The 20894-nt window shown below is 52.9% G+C and overlaps 1 protein-coding gene across 9 annotated transcripts in view; it reads left to right on the top strand.

Moving 5' to 3' along the window:
* Positions 1-4843: 4843 nt before the first annotated feature.
* Positions 4844-20894, top strand: part of BRD1 (bromodomain containing 1) — a 52125-nt gene continuing 36074 nt past the window's right edge. For 5 of the 9 annotated variants that reach the window (XR_013764191.1, XM_079142630.1, XM_079142629.1 and 2 more), the window contains exon 1: positions 12813-14193. Coding sequence is in view for 8 of the 9 variants with exons in the window: in XM_079142630.1 (XP_078998756.1) it covers positions 12827-14193 (1367 nt within the window). In the remaining variant the exon portion in view is untranslated. Of the gene's footprint in view, positions 5157-10408; positions 10613-11493; positions 11622-12812; positions 14194-20894 lie in introns of those variants that run through there. The other 4 variants (XM_079142626.1, XM_079142625.1, XM_079142627.1 and 1 more) reach the window with 4 other exon arrangements.

Here is a 20894-nt window from a genome sequence, read left to right as displayed (position 1 = left end):
ATCTTCCAAGCCATGGATTTGTTCCTCTTTCATATTCATTTTGCTATTGAACCCATCCAGTAAGTTTTTATTATTCTGGTTTATTTTATTTTTCAATTTGGTTGGTTCTTTACAAAAGATTTTCTCTTCTTTCATTTGCGTCAAGACTATTTGCAATTGCTTGTTGAGGAGTTTTTGTGACGACTACTTTACAACCCTTGTCAGACACTTCCAGCTTCTGATTCATCTCAGTGTGACATCTGTCCATTGTCTTTTCCATGAACTTGTGAGTTCCTAAGTCTTAGCATGACCCGTCGTCTCCTGATTAGCCTGGACAGTGGGGTAGATGTTAGGAGGCGCAGAGTCCTCCTCCAGCCCTCCCTGTGGCGTAACAGGGCAGTGCAGGGCAGGGCATTCTAGCCGACTGCTGTGGGCAGTGGGCCGAACGTGATCTGTTTTCCGAAGCTCAGCATTTTCAACCTGGTCTGTTCGTTCGTCTGGTGTCAGGCTTTACTTAATCCTGCAGGTACTGCTGTCGGGACAGAGGTGCTTCTCAGGCTGCCCAGAGCTGCTGGGTGGGAAGAGGAAAAGTGGCACAAGATGGACCTATGGCCACAGGGGTCCTGCCTCCCTACTGACTTGCCTAGGGCAGGGCACCTAGACCTCCCTCGCCCTGGGTGGGAGGCTGGGAGGCCCTGGACTTGACACCTCCTGCCACTGGCTGGAGGGTCAGGAGGTGCTGGTCGGCACTGCCTTTGATGGCTAGGTGGACAGTGGAGGCTCCAAGCCCAGCTCTGGTCAGCCTGCCTTCCTCCTCTTGCCGTTTGGGGTCCTGTGATTTTCTGCTGTGTCATTTGAAAGCCGTGTTTAGCTGGAGGAAGGGGAAAACCACTCCACACCATCTAACCTGAACAAGAAGCCTCTGGTCTTGTCTTAAAATCACGTTCACGTAGTCATCCATCCAGTGCGTTTAGAGGGCGCGTCACTGAAGCACAGTGTGCATGCGAGGTCTTCCCCAGAGGGTGCCGTTCCATGGCGTCCGCCCGGAGGGTGCGCGGGCCTCCCTGCAGGGTCCTGGAGAAGCCGTGCCCTCAGCATCGCTCCCCTTGCCTCCCCCAGCCCCTCCGTAAGCCTCTTCTGCTGTGCCGACTTCTTACTCTGAACTTTCCCTGAGTGGCCTCGTGTGGCCTCTTGCTCTGCCTCTGACCGAGCTCGGTGTTTTCCTGGGTCACGCGTGTCAGTGGTCCGTCCTCTTTCCTCTCTACATTCTGGCTGTGGATCCCACAGCGCGACAGCATGCACCTTTACGTGGCTTTGAGCGCGACCTGAATGTCCTCGGTGGCGTCTCACCTGTATCTTCTTCGGGTCCTCAGCTCGCCACGCCGAGCGGCTTCCCAGGTGCTCACTGGCCATTCGGCCTCCGTGTGTCTTCTTTGGAGAAGTGCCTGCTCAAGTTCTTGGCTCTTTTTTCAGTCATTTTGTTTTTGCTTTGTTGTCAAGTTGAAGGCTTTGGCTCTCGTCCTGAGGGAGATGGGGCATCAGGGGGTGTCTCAGCACAGAAGTGACTGCAGTGGCTAGGCTGCTGCACAGAAGCAGAGGTGAGGGATGGAGCAGAGGGCTGCATCAGGGTGCTGGGGAGCCCCAGGGGAGCTCTGGGCTGGACACACTGTGAAGGGAGAACCCCCAGGACTTCCGGATGGACCTGACCTGAGTGCCCCTCTCAGGAATCGTGAGGTGCCTGTGACTGACAGGGCACATGCATTTTCTGCCGCTGCCATGACAGGCCACGCACTGGGCAGCTTAAAACAACGGCCGCTCCTCACCTCGGAGTTTTGGGGGTCAAAGTCTGACGTGGGCACAGGCAGAGCAGCCTCCCTCTGAGACTGCTCAGGAGGACCTTTCCTGCCTCCTCCAGCTCCTGGTGGTGGTCAGTCCTTGGTGTCCTCGGGTCCCGTTGCACTCCTCCACCCTGATGGCACACATTGCAGTATCTCTGTCCCCACCCTTGGTGGCCCTCTCCACACTGTACGTGGGCTCCATCAGACACTTGTCCCTGGACTGGAGCCCACCCTACAACCCAACCTCGATCACATATGCAAAGACTCTACGTCCAAGCCAGGTCAGGGTCACAGGTGCCGTGGTGAGGGCTTCAACACGTCTTCGTAGGAGGCATTCTTTCCATTCCTGGGGCACGAGAGAGTTGCTTGGGGAGGAAGGTGGAAGCTGAGCGTCAGGTGGTTGAGAGTCCCATCAGACTTCCCCGAGGAGACGCCGAGGGGGTGGCTAGATACAGCGTCGGTCAAAGCATGATTTTCAATGAGTTAAAAACATGACTCAGGGCTCTAAATAGAGGTGCGTCAAAGATTTATTTAATCACTAATGAGCGTGAGGGCGAGGCTGGTTCAGAAGATCAGAGAGAGAGAAGTATTCACAGTGTCTGAAAAAAGTCTGAGTGATTTAGGTTAAAAAAAAAAAAAAAAAGAAACTTGGTTAATGCTCGATGGGACCATGAAACTGTCCCCATTCCTAACTGTGATCCTTTCTGCCAGACAGAAATGATTTCTGTCACTCACTCCTGGATAGAGTCAGTTTGCATTGCCCCATGTGACAAGGGTAGTTTTACTTAGCCATCTGTTTTTCACAAGTTAGTTTATCCTTGCTGAATTGTAAAATACCCTAAATAGCAAGTTAAACAGGTGCACACTCCAGGAATCAGAGCGCCCCTCGGTGGGGCTGCCGGGTGGCACCCAGCCTGACACCAAAGGGCACGATGCCGTCCTTCTGCCTAGTCCTCCATCTTGGAAGAGTCTTCTTACTGGTTTTCCCTATGATAATGACCTGCAGAGGGTCTGATGGTGGCAAGCTCGCCATCTGTGTGCTGACCTGACTCATCTAAACAGACGTAGAAAGTGGTGACTAACAGGTACCAGCCTCCCTGTGAGGAGGCATATCTAAGCCTGATGCAAGACCAAGGCCAGAAGATCAACTCTGGAGATGTCGTCGTCACCAGCACTGTAGGCCTGAACCTCTGTGATTTAAGTCTCTGATTTGCTCTTCTCTGCCTAGGGTAGGAAACCAGCCACGCTAAAGGCTCTCACATTTGCCTGCAGTTCTTAGGAGGGTAGGGAAGGCCTGTCTGGTAGTTCCTGGCTCGCCAGGGAGCACATTCTTACTACTTGTGTGGCTGCAACTTAGTACACCAGAGATCAGATGCCTAGCCAGAGTGGTCTGAGGCTGGCGTGGGCAACGGTTCAACTCACACTCTCTGACCTTGTTCCTTCAAGGTGGGTGTGTCATGGGGCTCACATGAAATTTATTCTCAAGTGTGACACCCACGTGAGACCTCAGTTGTACACCCATTTGTCTGATTATTTCCTGGTGAAAAGGAGGATGGATTTCCATTGCAGCTATGTGAATTGCTTGATTTCTATTAAAGTAAATGTAGTTTAAAATAGTCTTTCTTAATTCTGGAGCAGGAAAAATACTAAAGAATGTCTCATTTGTTTGTGAAACAGTCTATTAAAGATAGATCATGAAAAAGAAAAAAAGACTTTATCTTATTCATGCCAGCAAATATAATATTTAAAAAAAGAAAAAAGCAGACCATCGATACCCGCCTCCTTTCCCTCTGTTGGGTTGAGCTTTCCACCAGTGGACCTAATGGTTTTGAGGGTCACTGACGTCCCACAGCCAAGCCTTTTTCCGGTCCTGGAGGTTTCACCCAGGAGAGCTCTACCACTGAGTTATATCTTCAGCCCTTTTCATTTTTTATTTTGATACAGGGTCTTGATAAGTTGCTTAGGGTTTTGCTAAGTTGCTGAGGCTGGCCTTGAACTTGCAATCCTCCTGCCTCAGCCTCCTGAGTCTCTGGATAGTAAGTGTGCACTACTGCCCCTGGTGTTGGAAGGGGACGGGCGGGGGGATGCATTTGGTATGCCCAGGGGTAGCTCCACACAGGGGAACTGAGTTAAGCAAATGCATGGGAATTTCTTACTGTTGAGTCATAAAGATAGAAAGGGGATTAAGTCTATGTTACACTGGAATTAGAAAAATCAGTATGAACTCAAGGTTTGTAAAGAAATATCAAAGACAGCATCAGGGTATATGTGTGTATGTGCATGCATGTGGGTGTACATAGGCATCTCCTGACTGTCTCTGCTGAGCGTAAGTGGAATCATCCTTCAAAGTCTTCTATGACTTGCTTCTTCCATTCAGCAAGTTGTATCTGAGATTCAGTCATATGGTTTCAAGTGGTGGGATCCATTCATTTTTGGTGCTGTTGTGCTATAAGGAGATACCTCTATTTATACATTTTGTAACCTGAGAACATTTGAGTTTTTTTTTTTTTTTAAATAGTTGGAGATGGACACATTTATTTACTTTTATATGGTGCTGAGGATCAAACCCAGTGCCTCACACATGCTAGGCAAGCACTCTGTCACTGAGCTACAACCATAGCCCAAGGTTTGAGTCTTTTCCCCAGTATTTTTTTGCTATTAAAAATAGTGCTGCTTTGGACATTCATGCTCATATCTTCTAAAGAACAAGTGCAACTTTCTCAGGCAATTACCTAGGCATGGAATGTACCTAAGAATATATATGGACTTATCCCTCCACCTGGGAGTGGTTATGTATACTTAAGCAGCTTGCATGTTCCCCAGATGACTGTGATTTCTCCTGTACAAACTCCTCCTCTTAAACATGACCCTAACTCTTCTCCCTTCAAGAGATGGGGTCTGTACCCTCATCCTTTGAAACTGGATGGGTTTGTCACTATGGCATCAGTGATGCTATGTGACTTCTCCAGCTAGGATATGAGAAGTGATACAGGTCTCATCTGGTTTTCTTGGGACTCTTGCTGTAGGAATCTGGCCACCATCCCACAAGGAAGTCCCCAAGACCCTCAGCCCACCAAGCTACCAGCCACATGAGCGCATCATCTCTGAAGCAGTTGCTCCAGCCCACAGTGGCCAACGCTGAATAAGAACAAGCTGTGCCTGTTGAGTCCTGCTCAGTAGCAGACCCGTGCACGGAAGGAACGGTTGTTGTTTTAAGCTGCAGTTTTGGGGGTGGTTTGTTATGCAGCAATAGATAACTGATATACGTGTCTGATTTCAGGAGGTGATGCCATGCTATTTGCCAAGATAATCGTACCCCTGGATGTTTTGGCCATCAAGGTATGTATATTTCAACAGCTCCATTCTCTAGCATCAACTGCATATTGTCAGACTTTAACATTGGTGCCTTTCAGGTGTGCTCTTAGTTTGCATTTCCAAAACTATTCAAAAGATAATTGGCCCTTTTCATGTTCTTCTCTTCAAGGTGCCTGATTACTATCTTGTTTCCTTGCTGATTATGGATCTTGCCCATCCTTCTATTGAACTGTTTCTTTCTCAGTGATTTTGAGAGTTCTTTATATATTTTCCATGCCAGTCACTTGCAAGACATGTTGCACATATCTTCTAGTTCCCTTTTCTTCATTCTCTTTGAACTGTCTTTTTTTTTTCTTGGTGGGGGGAGTACTGGGGATTGAACTCAGGGGCACTTGACCATGGAGCCACACCCCCCCCAGCCCTATTTTGTATTTTATTTAGAGACAGGGTCTTACTGAATTGCTTAGGGCCTAACTGTTGCTGAGGCCGGCTTTGAACTCGTGATCTTCCTGCCTCAGCCCCTCGAGACACTGGGATTACAGGTGTGTGTCACTGCGCCTGGCTTATACTGTCTTTTGAGAGACAAAAATAGGACTCACTCATTCCATCCTTTTATTTTTAATCTGTGTCAATTTTCAGGTGTGTTTTCTCATAAAGTATAATTTTTATTCCATTCCTGAATTTGTACAAAGTGATAGAAGTCTTAGCTGGGTGTGGTGGTGAATACCTAGCAGCAATTCAGGCTGAAGCAGGATTGCAAGTTTGAGGTCAGCCTCAGCAACATAGTCAGGCCCTAAATAAATAAATAAATAAATAAATAAATAAATAATAAATAGGACTTGGGACATAGTTCGGTGAGAGTGCCCCTGGGTTCAGTCCCCAGTTCTGCAAAACAATCAACCAACCAAAAACTCCACAAATAGACATTCCTACTAACAAAAGAAGTGAATTCTAAGCAATTGAGAAATTTGGGTTAAGCATAGGCAAAGACCAAAAGTGGGCTGACAAGGACAAGATTTGTCCTTTGGTCAAGGCAACTTGAGGAAATGAATTTGGATACCCATCAGGTGCATGTCTGCTTTTTTTTTTGGTAGTGCTGGAGACTGAACCCAGGGCCTAGCTGCTCTAAAACTGAATGACATCCCCAGTCCTTTTTAAAAATATATTTTGAGACAGGGTTTTGTTAAATTTTCCAAACTGTCCTTGAACTTGTGATCTCCTTGCACAGCTCTGGAGTAGCTGGGATTATAGGCGTGAAGTTGAGTAATTGGGATTACATGCATACATTATCATGCCCAGCAGGTTTATAATAGCATTTAGCATTTAACAATATTTACATTCTAATCTTAAAAGTCTCTTTTAATAGATGAATTTAATTCAGTCACATTTTTGGGGGTGGGGTACTGGGGATTGAACTCAGGGGCACTCGACTATTGAGTCACACCCCCAGGCCTATTTGGTATTTTATTTAGAGACAGAGTCTCACTGAGTTGCTTAGCACCTCGCTTTTTGCCGAGGATGACTTTGAACTCACCATCCTCCTGCCTCAGCCTCCTGAGTTGCTGGGATTACAGGTGTGCGCCACCACTCCTGGCCACATTTTTGATCACTCAAATGTCTGAACCTATTCCTGCCACCTCATATTAAGTTCCTCATTTACTTTTTCCTTTATCTTTTTCCTGTTATGTTTTGGTGTCAGTTTTCTTGGTTTCATCTTTTCCTTTCATTTTGAATGTTCTGAATCCTATTTCCATTTTCTCGTGGAAGCTTTGATATTTTAACATTTTAAACCTTTTCCTATCCATTCGAAAATCCTCTAACCAAGAAATACAAGAACTTTTGTGCACTTTCACTTCCTGCTGCCTCCTTTCCTTGTCATATCATGTTGAGTTCATCTGGGATTTTCTGTTACTACTGATTTTAACAGTCCAAATTGGTTTCTTGGTTGACATTCATGTTTCGTTCTTGGATTCACTTTTCATTTTGCTAAAATACTGTTATGGTCTAGATATGAGGTATTTCCCAAAAGCTCATGTGAGGCAGTGCAAGAAAATTTAGAGGTATTGGGTTCTGAGTGAATTAACCCCCTGATAGGGATTAACTGGGTGGTAACTGTAGGCAGGTAGGGTGTGGCTGGAGGAGGAGGGTTATTGGGGGCATACCTTTGGGGTATACTTTTTGTTCATGGTGATGGGAGTCTCTCTCAGCTTCCTGGGTGCCACATCCCCAGTCACATTCCTCCATCACACATTTCCACCATGATATTCTGCCTCACCTCAGGCCCTGAGGAATGGAGTTGACCATCTATGCACTGGACCACTGAATCTTGAGCCCCCAGTTGTTCTTGTTAGGACTTTTGATCATGGTGGTGAAGAAGCTGACTAAAACAGGTGATGTCTTTCAGTACTTTTTAAAAAGTGTCTGTTTTGCTGTTTCGCGTAAGTGCTAGTTTCAGTCTAGAACTCTAAGTTCGATTCTACTAAAAGTCTGACAGTTCTCTACCATACATCGTGTGATTGACTCTGAAGAAGGTCCTCCTTTCCGAAGGCTTTTTAAGCTGGTCTCTTTTTCCTTGGAATTTTAGAATGTCACTCTGACATGGTTGTGACTTTTTTCTTCACTCCTTTGGAACATCATCCTTTGTCTGAGAAACCTCATCGTGTCTCTGTCTCCTGTTTTGTGAAGGGTTTTGTGTTCTTTCATCTTTTTCATGAGACTGTGTCTCACTTTCACTGTGTCACGGCAGGTTCTCCAGCTTGGTGGTTCGCATCTCTTTTCCCCGGGGTGGAAGAAAGGAGGTAAGCCGAGCCTGCTTACCCTCCGCTTCCCTGGCAATTCAGCCTCGGACAAGCAGACGTCTGTGAGCAGAGGCAGCGTTTGCAGTTCCTGGTCTGGTGTGCGTGTGGTCAGGGCCCCGTGGCTGGGCCCGCTTCCACCAGAGCTGCATTGTGTGTTTGGAGGGATTACCAGTTTGGGGTCCTCCTGAGCCAGAGAGACCCTTCTCCACGTGGATATGAAGGTGGGACTTTGCTCAGGACTGGCCAGCGGTGTCCGTGACTTTCAGGTCTAGACTGCAGGTGCAGGGAGGCACGAGTGCTGGCCGGAGGAAGGACTGTGGGGCTCCAGCTCCCACTGGAACGCGGGGCCAACGAGGCACCCTGCTGCTCACGAGGAGGTGTGTGGAGCTCAGGCCTGCTGCCCTGCCTCTTCTGGGCCTCCACCCTGTCAGGAGCCCTCCCGTCCTCCCCCTTCCTGCCCATACCCTCCCCAGCCATCCACAGGTGACCCATAAGGTGACCTGTACCCCAGGCATTCACTGCCCCAGTCCTGGTTGCTACCCCTTCCTAAAGGACACACTCTCAGGGAGCTGGTGACCCTCCCACAGGGACCCACGTCCTAGGCCCCCTCAGGTCCTTGCTGGTCTTCACTCCTCAGAAGCTCCTCAGGACCCGACTTCCACCCCAGGCCCTTCTGCAGGAGCCACTTGGCTACCTCACATTCTACGACACCTACTCCTGCCCTCAGCACCCACCTCCGGTCACCCCAGGTCTCCCCTCTGGCCCCACAGGACCCCCTCTCCCCTGGTACCAAACCGGGTACTCCATCAGCCCCCTCCCTCCCAGCCCCTCAAGTCCCCTCAGGTCCCTCAGCCCCTCAGGTCCCCTCAGCCCCTCAGGTCCCCTTAGGTCCCCTCAACCCCTCAAGTCCCCTCAGACCCTCAGGTCCCCTCAACCCCTCAGGTCCCCTCATCCCCTCAGGTCCCCTCAGCCCCTCAGGTCCCCTCAGCCCCTCAAGTCCCCTCAGCCCCTCAAGTCCCCTCAGACCCTCAGGTCCCCTCAACCCCTCAGGTCCCCTCAGGTCCCCTCAGCCCCTCAGGTCCCCTCAGCCCCTCAAGTCCCCTCAGGTCCCCTCAGCCCCTCAAGTCCCCTCAGACCCTCAGGTCCCCTCAACCCCTCAGGTCCCCTCAGCTCCTCAGGTCCCCTCAGCCCCTCAGCCCCTCAGGTCCCCTCAGCCCCTCATCTCCTCAGGTCCCCTCAGCCCCTCAACCCCTCAGGTCCCCTCAGGTCCCCTCAGCCCCTCAGCCTCTCAGGTCCCCTCAGCCCCTCAACCCCTCAGGTCCCCTCAGCCCCTCAACCCCTCAGGTCCCCTCAGCCCCTCAGGTCCCCTCAGCCCCTCAGCCTCTCAGGTCCCCTCAGCCCCTCAACCCCTCAGGTCCCCTCAGCCCCTCAGGTCCCCTCAGCCCCTCAAGTCCCCTCAGGTCCCCTCAACCCCTCAGGTTCCCTCAGGTCACCTCAGCCCTTCAGGTTCCCTCCCGTCCCCTCAGGTCCCTCAGGTCCCCTCAGGTCCCCTCAGCCCCTCAGGTCCCCTCCCATCCCGTCAGGTCCCCTCCCGTCCCCTCAGGTCCCCTCAGCCCCTCAGGTCCCCTCCCGTCCCCTCAGGTCTCCTCAGTCCCTCAGGTCCCCTCCCGTCCCCTCAGGTCCCCTCAGCCCCTCAGGTCCCCTCAGCCTCTCAGGTCCCCTGCCGTCCCCTCAGGTCCCCTCCCATCCCGTCAGGTCCCCTCGCGTCCCCTCAGGTCCCCTCAGCCTCTCAGGTCCCCTCCTGTCCCCTCAGGTCCCCTCAGCCCCTAAGGTCCCCTCCCATCCCGTCAGGTCCCCTCCCGTCCCCTCAGCCTCTCAGGTCCCCTCCCGTCCCCTCAGGTCCCCTCCCGTCCCCTCAGGTCCCCTCAGCCCCTCAGGTCCCCTCCCGTCCCCTCAGGTCCCCTCAGCCCCTCAGGTCCCCTCCCATCCCGTCAGGTCCCCTCCCGTCCCCTCAGGTCCCCTCAGCCTCTCAGGTCCCCTCCCGTCCCCTCAGGTCCCCTCAGCCTCTCAGGTCCCCTCCCGTCCCCTCAGGTCCCCTCAGCCCCTCAGGTCCCCTCCCATCCCCTCAGGTCCCCTCAGCCCCTCAACCCCTCAGGTCCCCTCAGCCTCTCAGGTCCCCTCCCGTCCCCTCAGGTCCCCTCAGCCCCTCAGGTCCCCTCCCGTCCCCTCCCCCTTCCGCGAGCCCCGCCCCGCGGCCCCGGCCCCGCCCCGCGCCGCCCTCGGCCCCGCCCCTCCCCCGCGGCGGCGGCCGGGCGCGCGTCATGGCGGCGGCGGGCGGGGCGCGTCTCGCACGCAGCGCGCCGGGCGGAGCGCTCGCCGCATTGTTTGCTTCGCTGGGGAGCGAGCGGCGGCCCGGCCGGCGTCCGAGCAGCCCCGCGCCCGCGCCCGCGCCCGCGCCCGCGCCGCCCCGGCGGCCCCGAGCCCGCTGCCGCCGGCGCCCCACCCCCGAGCCGCGGCGCCCTGCGGGCCCGGAGCCGCCGCGGCCGAGCGCGCCCCGGAGCCCGGCGGGGCCCGCAGCGCGGCCGTTGGCGGAGCAGCCGCGGCGCCATTAGCGCCGCCTCGGCCGCGCCGGCCCCCGCGCCCGCCCGCCCGCCGGGCTCCCGCGGCCGCGGCGCCCCGAAGGTGAGTGGCGGCGGCGTCCCGGCCCCGCGGCGCCCGCCTCCGGCCTCCGGGGCGGCGCTGCCGGCGCCATGTTTGGCGGCGGCGACGGCGGCGGCTCCGCATTGTCCGCGGGCGGGCGGGCGGGCGGAGGAGGCCGGGGCCGCGGAGGCCGGGAGGCCGGGAGGCTGGAGGAGGGGCGGGCGGCGGGCGGGCCCGGGAGCGGAGGAGGCCGCGGAGCCCGCGGCGGGCCGGGCGGCGGGCCGGGCGGGGCGGCGGCGGGTCCCGGGCGCGCCCCACGTCGCCGGCCGCGCCGCGCGGAGCGGGCCATTATGTAACCGCCGGCCCGGCCGCGCGGCGGACGGCTGGGCAGGCGCGGGGCCCGCGCGGCCTTTGTGGGCCGGCGGCTTCGGGGGCGCGGGCGGCGCCCAGGCCGAGGCCGCCGCGCCCAGAGGTGCGCCGCGCGGGGGGCGGACGCGGCCGGCAGGAAGCCCGCGCGGCCCGCGCCCGCCGCCCTCGGAGTCGGCCGCCGCCTGCGGGCAGCGCCGGTGTGGGGCGCGGGCGGGGCGGTGACGACGCGGCGGCGCGGCCGCGGCCAGGTCGGGGCGCCGGGCGGCTCGCCGGGCGCGGGCAGTGGGCGGAAGGACTGCAGGTGCTTCGTGGCGAGGAGGTCGCACGTTCGTCGCTGGTTCGGTGAGCAGCCACCTGTTGCTCCTGCCGCCTCCGCGACGACGTGTGGTGCTACCTGGGCGCACGGGGTCCCGGGCGCGGCGTCCCGCGCGCCGCGGAAGCGATACGGGCCGCAGCCCAGGGTCAGCCGGGCGTGCTGGCCGCGCGTGGGAGTCCAGCCCTCAGTGCAGGAGGCGGGCCGGCCGGCCGGCGGTGGCTTCTCCATGGCCAGTCGCGTCCGGTTCTGCGTGAAGCGCAGGAAGTGAGATAGGGTTGCGGGTGTCCTCCCGGGACGCAGAGAAGTCCGCCTGGGCTTTTCCTGGAGACCCGCTCGGTCGCCCAAGCCCGAGTCCAGCACCCTCAGGTGCCCATGCCGGCTTTGCTGAGTGGGCTCGTCTTGGGGTGCTTGTGAGTCGGTCGCTCAAGTCACTTTGTGCTGTCGGTGAGATGCGGTTGTCTGCAGGGAGGGGCCTGGCAGCCCTGTCACCGGTGCAGGTGCCGCCTCGCTCGGCAGGTGGAGGTCTGTAGGGAGCTGTCTTCGCAGGGGCGCCCGGACACCCGCGGATCAGGGAGAACTGGAATAGGTGCTGCCAGTGACTCTGCAGCAGGGTGCAGGCCCGCTAGGGTGCAGGCAGTGGGGCAGGGCTGAGCCTCTTTGAAATGTGTCAGGAAGGACAGAGATGCCCTTTGGCGTGTTGTACATAACTGGGTTTACTTGAAAAAGAGGAGGACGTGGTTTAGGATAATGGTCAGGCCATGGCTGAAAAGTCACCCTGATGGGAAGGGGTGGGCTGGTGCTACCTGCTGAAGCTGGGTTGGGCCACCCAGGGGTGCTGATGTCCCTGTAGGTCAGTGTCAGGTTCTTCTCTTGGGTCCTGCTGTAGCAGGTGGTCCTGGCCTAAATGTGTGTGGGGAGGTTGTATTAGTGGAGAGGATGGACCGGCTTTGGTCTGTGTCCCACTGCCTTTCATTGTTGGGACATGAACAGGAGCTTTGGCTTCAGCAGAGATGCTGCGAGGACTGTGGTGCGCTTCTGTTCACAGGGCACTCTCCTGGGCAGCAGTGGAGAAGATGGGTTTGTAGGGAGCATTTGTTAGGACCAGAGTGCCGCTGAACATATTTATCTTGTAGCCACAGCCTCTGAGCCCGGTGGACTAAAGTCCTGTGCATGGGCCTTCCCAGGGGGGCAGTCTACACACCATAAAAATACTCCTGCAGTTGTGGGCTGGAGCCTGGGGCCCCTCTGGAGGGCTTTCTGCTGTTCTCTGGGTTACCTGTGGCTTGGTCTAAAAGTTGACTGAGTGGTGGGGATCTGGGTCCTTGCTGTCCTGTGCTGCCTCCCTGCCTGCTGTCATTTCCGATCCTGAGACAGTCTTGAAGTTGTAGTCATGAATCCCGGGAATAATAGTTTGGAAACCTCGGACGCGTGTTAACAGAGAGTGTTTCATTCTGGGGGCATTGAGTTGATCATTGTTGCCGCAGCATACTTTTGTGGTTTTTTTCCAGTTTCTTGTCACTCTCCGTGGAATTGACTTTTCCTTTGATTTTATTTTAGGTAATTATTGCCAAATGAGGAGGAAAGGACGATGTCATCGAGGCTCTGCAGCGAGGCATCCTTCCTCCCCGTGCAGTATTAAACACTCTCCCACCCGAGAAACGCTGACCTACGCTCAAGCTCAAAGGATGGTTGAGATAGAGATTGAAGGGCGCTTGCATCGGATCAGTATTTTTGATCCCCTGGAGATCATATTAGAAGATGACCTCACTGCTCAAGAAATGAGTGAATGCAACAGCAATAAAGAAAATAGTGAGAGGCCACCTGTTTGCTTAAGAACTAAGCGTCACAAAAACAACAGAGTCAAAAAGAAAAATGAAGCCCTCCCTAGCACCCACGGCACACCGGCCTCAGCTAGTGCCCTTCCTGAGCCCAAGGTTCGGATTGTGGAGTACAGCCCTCCATCCGCGCCCAGGAGGCCCCCCGTGTACTACAAATTCATTGAGAAGTCGGCTGAGGAGCTGGACAACGAGGTGGAGTATGACATGGACGAGGAGGACTACGCCTGGCTGGAGATCATCAACGAGAAGCGGAAGGGTGACTGCGTCTCTGCCGTGTCGCAGAACATGTTTGAGTTCCTGATGGACCGCTTTGAGAAGGAGTCCTACTGCGAGAACCAGAAGCAGGGGGAGCAGCAGTCCCTGATCGACGAGGATGCTGTGTGCTGCATCTGCATGGACGGGGAGTGTCAGAACAGCAACGTGATCCTCTTCTGTGACATGTGCAACCTGGCCGTGCACCAGGAGTGCTACGGCGTGCCCTACATCCCCGAGGGCCAGTGGCTCTGCCGCCATTGCCTGCAGTCCCGGTCCCGTCCCGCGGACTGCGTGCTGTGCCCCAACAAGGGCGGTGCCTTCAAAAAGACGGACGACGACCGCTGGGGCCACGTGGTATGTGCCCTGTGGATCCCAGAGGTCGGCTTTGCCAACACGGTGTTCATTGAACCCATCGACGGTGTGAGGAACATCCCCCCGGCCCGGTGGAAATTGACGTGCTACCTCTGTAAGCAGAAGGGCGTGGGCGCCTGTATCCAGTGCCACAAAGCAAACTGCTACACAGCATTCCACGTGACGTGTGCCCAGAAGGCTGGCCTGTACATGAAGATGGAGCCTGTGAAGGAACTGACTGGTGGTAGCACCACCTTCTCGGTCAGAAAGACCGCTTACTGTGACGTCCATACACCTCCCGGCTGCACACGGAGGCCTCTGAACATTTACGGGGATGTTGAAATGAAAAATGGTGTCTGTCGAAAAGAGAGCTCAGTCAAAACGGTCAGGTCCACATCCAAGGTCAGGAAGAAAGCAAAAAAGGCTAAGAAAATGCTGGCGGAGCCCTGTGCGCCCCTGCCGACTGTGTGCGCCCCGTATATTCCCCCTCAGAGGTAAGCACATTTGAACACTGGGTGAAGAGTGAGCCTAGAGTGAGGGACCTGAGGACCTGAGGGGGACTTGGGTTAACGCCTGCAGGGAGTCCTGCCAGATGGCCTTCCCACTTTGCAGGAGTCCCCTAAAGTGCCTCACACTCACTCACCACTGCTTTCAAGGGCAGCAATATTCTAAGAGACTTCAGGGGATTTATAGTTTCCTTCGTGCCTACTTGGTCTACAGAGTAAGCCAGACATGGTCATGGTAACTGTGGCTGTACTAGTGTTCACTGCATCAGGGTCTCTGTCTCACGGCAGCCCAAGTTTTGTTACCATCCTTAACGTAGCAAAACATACCCCCACATCAGATCTTGGACCTTGGAGGATTTAAAAAAAAAAAAAAATTGGAAAAGTGAAACTCTGACCATTAAGGCAGCTCCTGGAGTGGAGATTAGAATGGGGTCTGTGTCGAGAGTGGTAGCTGTGGGGAAGGAGATGGTGGCCTCTGTTCCTCTGTCTTGCTTTGTGGCAATCTTTCTCATTTTTCTGACAATTTCTTTTTTTGGGTGATGGGAAATTGAACCCAGGGGCGCTTCACTGTTGAGCTGTATTCCCAGACCTTTTTTTTTAATTTTGAGATTTCTCAGTATGTTGCTTAGGGTGGCGCTAAATTGTTGAGGCTGGCTTTGAACTTGTGATCCTACTGCTTTAGCCTGCTGATCCTCTGTGCACCTCCATACCTGGCAGATAATTTCTTTAGTAGTGCAGACATTGATCCATAGAAGTGCTCCCTGGTGCTGCTGTTCTGAGTTCCGGGTGGCTGGAATCTAGCCCAACCCTGTTCCTCTGTGTGACCCAGGGGTTGTTTCAAATCCTCCTTTTTATGTCTTGGTCTGTCCCCACCCCACAACTTGTATCTTCCTGACCTGTTCTGTTGCTACTGACTTGCTCTGTTTGTTCCCTTATCTTTAAAAATGCTCTTTGCCACTGGGTATGATGGCCACCCCTGTAATTCCAGCTGCTCAGGAGGCTGAGACTCTATGATCACAAGTTTGAAGCTAGCCTGGGCAACTTATCTCAAAATAAAATAAAATTTAAGAAAAGGGCTGGGACTGTAGTTCAGTAGTTAAGTGCTTGTCTAGCACGTGAGGGCCTAGAGTTCAGTCTCTGGTACTGCCAGAACACAAAAAAAGGCTCTTTGCTGTGCGAATATGAGGTAAGTGACTAGATGAGTTTTACACTGGAGCCTCTGAGTGCCAGGTAAGCACTCTGTTTCTAGGTGAGTCTGGTTCCTTTTGAACCTCTGTGAGCACTTCCTGAGCTTTGAGGAAGTGACATGGCATCTTTGTAGGGCGTGGGCTTCCAGACAGTCTGGTCAGGTTGGTCAGACAGTGAGGTGCAGAGGATGTGGACAGCGGCTCCTGAAGGTGCTTTGTATGGTGTCTTCAGATGGGGCATATGCATTAATAAAATTGTACTTACTCTGCAAATGAATGGAAGACAGACATGCAGGGTATTTTTATTAAAGTGCATAATTTGTCTTTAACATTGAATGTTGTTAGCCTTTTGTATTATTTCCCCAGGTATCTGTGGTTTGAAGTTATCCATGCTTACCAGTACGCTGTGACTAACGTGCTGCAAGTATATAGCAGGCTCACTGGCTGGGCTGGGAGTGTGCTGGAGTCTTCCATTTAGAAAACAGGTTTCACCCTAACAGGAGTGAACACTAACTTTGTGTTATGAGTTAGAGTTTAAAATGATTTTTGTAAATGTTGTTTTATTTCACTGACTTTTTCCCCAAATGGAGTCTGGTTTCTTTTCATAGAGCTGTACATAGTCATTACAGAATCAGTAAATTCAAAGCGAGTAAAACGTGTTTATAGTCCCTCTCATTCAGAGAAGACCCCTGTCAAAACCAAGGTGCCTGTCTTTACACATCAGTCAGTCTGACTTAAAAGACTGTTTCACTGGGATTCCGACCACCTATGAGTCAGAATTGATGGGATTGTATCAAGAGCAGATTTCAGCTTAACCAGAATTGAAGTGAAACAGAATGCAGTCTGCAATAAGAAAAACTAGAAGTCTGAAGTGCTCCTTTCTTGACTAGCATCATGAGATTTCCTGCTCTGGCATTCCACACCCTGTCCTGTGGTTCCCATTATTCAGGGTTTGGGATATCAGAGCCCATCTGGTGGGCAGGACTGTTGGCAGGTGAAAGCATCTGTAGGTGAAGAACGTGGGCGCTCCTGGCCTTCGGTGGCCTGGGCTGATGAGAAGGACACTCATGCTTGGATCTGAATATTTCAGAGAAGCTGGTGTGGCTTAGTGACTAGCCAAAGGTGCAGTCTGGGTCGTGTTTGTCTGTTCATCCTTCCTTCCTTCTCTACTGAGTTGAGGAAGAAACATCAAGCTTTGAGCAGAGTCAGAAAGGCACACCTGAGCAAGTGGCTTCAGGCTTTGCCGTCTGAGTGTCCTGTATCCAGGACAGGCTCCCCATCCCCTGCACTCTGCTGGTAGTATGATGTTGGACCTGCCTTGCAAGGTGTGAAGGGCAGGCCCTGAGCACCATGGTGGGTGTTGTTGGAGGCTGAGGTTTGCTGGCTGCTATTCATGGATGAGTTTGCAGCAGAACTGGTGGCTCTTGTTCAGCCTGAGGTGCTGCCCTTCGTGCTCGTGCACCCTTGGTTGGGGTTCCATGTGCAGTCGCTCAGGCTGTGGATTTCCTCTGGCCTCTGGGCAGGACCTGTCCAGAGCACCTGTCATGACTTGACAGTCCAGGCCAACTCAGAAAACCCGTCACATGGAAGGAGGACACAGGCCTGTTTAAGCAGAGAGATTTTAGAAAAAGAGGATCTTCCTTATGTAGTTTTCTAATATTTAGCATGTCTAAACCATGAAGATTGCATTTTATTTCTCTGAGCTACAGGTTCTGGACATCATAAGGATATTCCTGGCTTTGCCTACCCATTTGGGAACTTCCTCTGGAGTCCGTGCCAGAGGTGCTGTTTTCATCGGTGGCTCCTTGGGAGTTCTCTGGTGGCACCTGCCGCAGCCCAGCTGTTGAACTGCTTGACCCTCTCTGTGTGAGGGTGTACTGTCTTCTCTTCTGGCTGGACATTGTGGGTTTCTTCATTGTTCTGCCTGTGAGGGTCTCAGCCTTCAGGCCTGGTGGGCAGCAGCCGAGGTTTTGGAACAATCGTGGCAGTATCTGAGTCATGCCCCTTTGTTTCTGTGTCTTCCTCACCACTTTCTAAGAAAAGGTTTTCAACACAGAAACAAGAACAGGCACATGCCACTAAGTGGTGGGTGTGATCTGAGAAATGTGTCAGTAGTGATCTGGTCCTTGTTCTGTCATCACATGGTACTTGCAGAAGCCTGGATGGTTTGGGTCAGTCACGTGGTAAAATGAGATGTAAGAGGCTGCTGCTGGTGTAACTTGCATTCTCTTTTTCTATGAAGTTTTGTTTTTTTTTTTTTTTTTTATAAGAAGGACTTACTCCAGAACAACTGTTAAAAGTATAGTTTAGTAAATATGCTGGCCAGTAATGTTAATTTTCATGGTCAAGTACTGTGTACTGTGCATGCCTGTGTTCGCTGTACTTTCATGTGACAAGCAGTGTAGCAGGTTTCTTTACACCAGTCTCCCCACAGACACAGGAGTAATGACATTGTGATGTTGATGCTGGATGTGGTGGCACTTGGCCTGTGGTCTCATCTACTGGGGAGGCTGAGATAGGAGGGTTGCTTGAGCCCAGGAGTTCTAGGCCAGTCTGGGCAACATAATGAGATCTTGCCTTCTAAGAAAAAAGTGACCTTATTATGAGGGAACTGGTCATAGGAATTTCCAGCCTGTCTTATTTTTATGGAAGTACCTTTGTATATGTAGCCTCTAATAACTGAAATCTTATGCTGTGCATGACTGTATTTAAAATTGGGGAAGATACAGGAAGGAGAGTCTAAATTAGAAGACAAATTCTTTTTTTCTTAAGAAGAATCACATTTTGATGATTGTGGTTTGTGGTTTTTTTTTTTTTTCTTTTGGTACTGGGGATTGAACCCAGGGCTTCTTAACCACTGAGCCACATCCCCAACCCTTTTATTTAGAGACAGGGTCTCACTAAATTGCTGAGGCTGGCTTTGAACTCTCAGTCCTCCTGCTTCAGCCTCCCAAGCTGCTGCGATTGCAGCTGCTGCACCTGGCTTGATGCTTGTTCAGGGAAGTCCTTTGCCTCTGCTCCTTGGACAGGATTTGACCTCTGCTCACTCATCCATTTCACGCTGTTTCATGAAGTAAGAGATGGGACAAGCTGGGGAATGCTCTGGAAGAGGAGGAAACGGTAAGGTTCTCAGAGTCATGAGCTCCACGTCCCCAGAAACATCAAACCTGGTGACACCCACTTGGGCTGTGCTGGGGATGCTCTTTCCCTTTAGAAGAGGGCACGTAGTTGTCGGTGCCCTCAGCCACTGGGATAATTGTGTGTAGTTTATCCAGTGCTGATGCTGGGTAGTGGGCATGTTACTGGGTAAATGAAGAGGATGGCACTCCTTGTGTGTGCTCTTCACCGTGAGGCTCTGCCCTGCCGCCACCAGATGAGGACCGAAGTAGAGCGTGACAGCCTAGTTGATGCTTCGCTGGACAGAGTGATGTCATGCTTTTGAGTGTGACAGTACAAAGTTCTGGGAATCAAGAATATAACTCGGTGGTAAGAGCTTGCCTAGCATGAGGAGGCCCTGGGTTCAATCCCTAGCACCACCAAGAAAAAAAGAAAAAAAAAACTGGCTTGGGTTTTGCATTTTATTTTGTTTTCCCTTCATGTTTCTGGCAGTTAATTTTATTATACAGATGTTGCCTGACTTAATGATGGTTTCATTTGCGATATTTTGAAAACAATGTGTGTGAAAATGAAACTTGTTCAGTACAGCATTTTGAATTTTGTACTGTTGTTTTTCCTGGCAAGTGATAATGCAGTGTGACACTCTGGAGATCCTGGGCAGTGAGCCATAGCTCCAAGTTAGCAGTGCAGGCCGAGGGCAGGCAGTGGGTCCTCCATGGCATACTCTGTTCCTAAGCGAGGGTGTTTGGTAGGGTAGGTGCATTCAGTGCATTTTTGACTTCAGATATTTTCAACCTAGGTTTATCAAGTTGTAGCCCTGATGTCACAGAGCATCTGTATTTGTTAAGTTTTCATCTGCCATGGATGGGTGCTGGAAGTCCTGTCCTGGATGTGCCGAGGGCAGCACGGTCTGAGTTCTCTCCTGTGAATGGGCTGTGGGGAGGCATCAGGAGCCTGTGGCTGCAGGTGGCAGTGCGCCTTGAGCTCAGTAGTGAAGTGATGTCAGAAGTAGTCCCTGGGAAGAAAAGTACCATAGCAAGAAACTGACAGGTCTCGAGGTGCCATGTGGAGCTCAGGACCAGTGCTCTCTGAGCATCCTGTTGGACTCCCATTCACTCTGGAATCTGCTTTGTGGCTGGAGCAGTCTAGGGGCTCCTGCTGCATGCCATAGAAGTCAGGCATCTCTTCCCTGCCCTGCTTATTTTGCTGCTTTCCCTGGCTCTCCTGGGTGGGAGGAGCTGAGGCACACTTGAGAGGGGAAGACAGGACATCTGGCAAACAGATTGGCTTTGGTGGAAGTCTGAGTACTGGAAGGATGTGTGGCCTGGCACTGCCCTTGTGCCCTCTGATGTATCCCTTGACTCTTTTTAAAAGCAAGATCTGCCCCTCTCTCCCCCGCACCTCTCCCCTCTGCTCCTAGCAACTCAAGCCTCTCCTGCCTGGGCCTGGCCTCTTCCTTGAAGCATTCTAGGTACTTGGTAGAGGGGACTTGGCTAGAGTGGTCGACTTTCCGTTTCTAAGTCACTTTCAACCATAGTTGTGTGCTTTTGGCAGAGTTGGGGTCGAATGTTTATTTGATGTTTTCTTTAATAGTGGGGGCAAGTTAGTATTGCTGTCCCACCACAGTCCCTCAAGGTGTGACTGGATGCTCTGAGTTTGTTTGCAGTTAAAACAGCAGGACAAGTGGGCCTTGTTCCAGAGCCCCCGAGGGCACCTTCCCCTGGAACCCTGAGGAAGGCAGCAAGGACCTTGCTTTCAGTTCTGATTTGGAAATAACTTTAAATTTCCAAAATGTTGTAAAACAGAGTTAAAGTGCACCCGGCCATCGGCAGAGTTATCTCTTGCTGGCAGTTCACCGTGTGGGCGTGTCCCTCTTGCTGCGGGGTTGTACCTGTGCCAGGAGTGCACCTCCCGTGGCCCACTTTCCAGGCACACTTTTACCAGGAAAGATGCTGGTACCCTGCTGGCTTCTCCCTCCTCCTGTCAGGGCCCAGTCCCGAGCCAGTTACTGCTTGAAACTGCTCCCTCCAGCCTTCTTGGAGTGGGATGCTCCCACAACTTTCCCTTCTTTTTCATTCTTCTGTGCCATTTTTGAAGAATGCTTTTTGTTTTGGACTGGTCTGGCATCTCCTCATGGCTTGCTGAGGTCATGCCTGGACACTAGTGTGGGCTGGGTGTGCTCTCACCCGGGGCAGCTGCAAGTTCGCGGTGTGTGCCCACCTTGACGCTGTTGCTGCTGTGTCCACTGTGACTTCTGGTGTAGTACAGTCAGAAGTCTGCAGGGAGACTTCAGGATGTGGAGGACCAAATTGAGGGTTGTTGGTGGTCCCTGCTTGGTCTTTCCTGTGAAGACAGGAAGTTGAGTGTCCATCCCTCCAGCTTCCC

This window comes from Sciurus vulgaris, assembly GCF_902686455.1.
Source record: "Sciurus vulgaris genome assembly, chromosome: 5".
Taxonomy (NCBI): domain Eukaryota; kingdom Metazoa; phylum Chordata; class Mammalia; order Rodentia; family Sciuridae; genus Sciurus; species Sciurus vulgaris.
The sequence above is the reverse complement of the archived record's forward strand: the minus strand, read 5'-3'. Positions and strand labels throughout refer to the sequence as shown.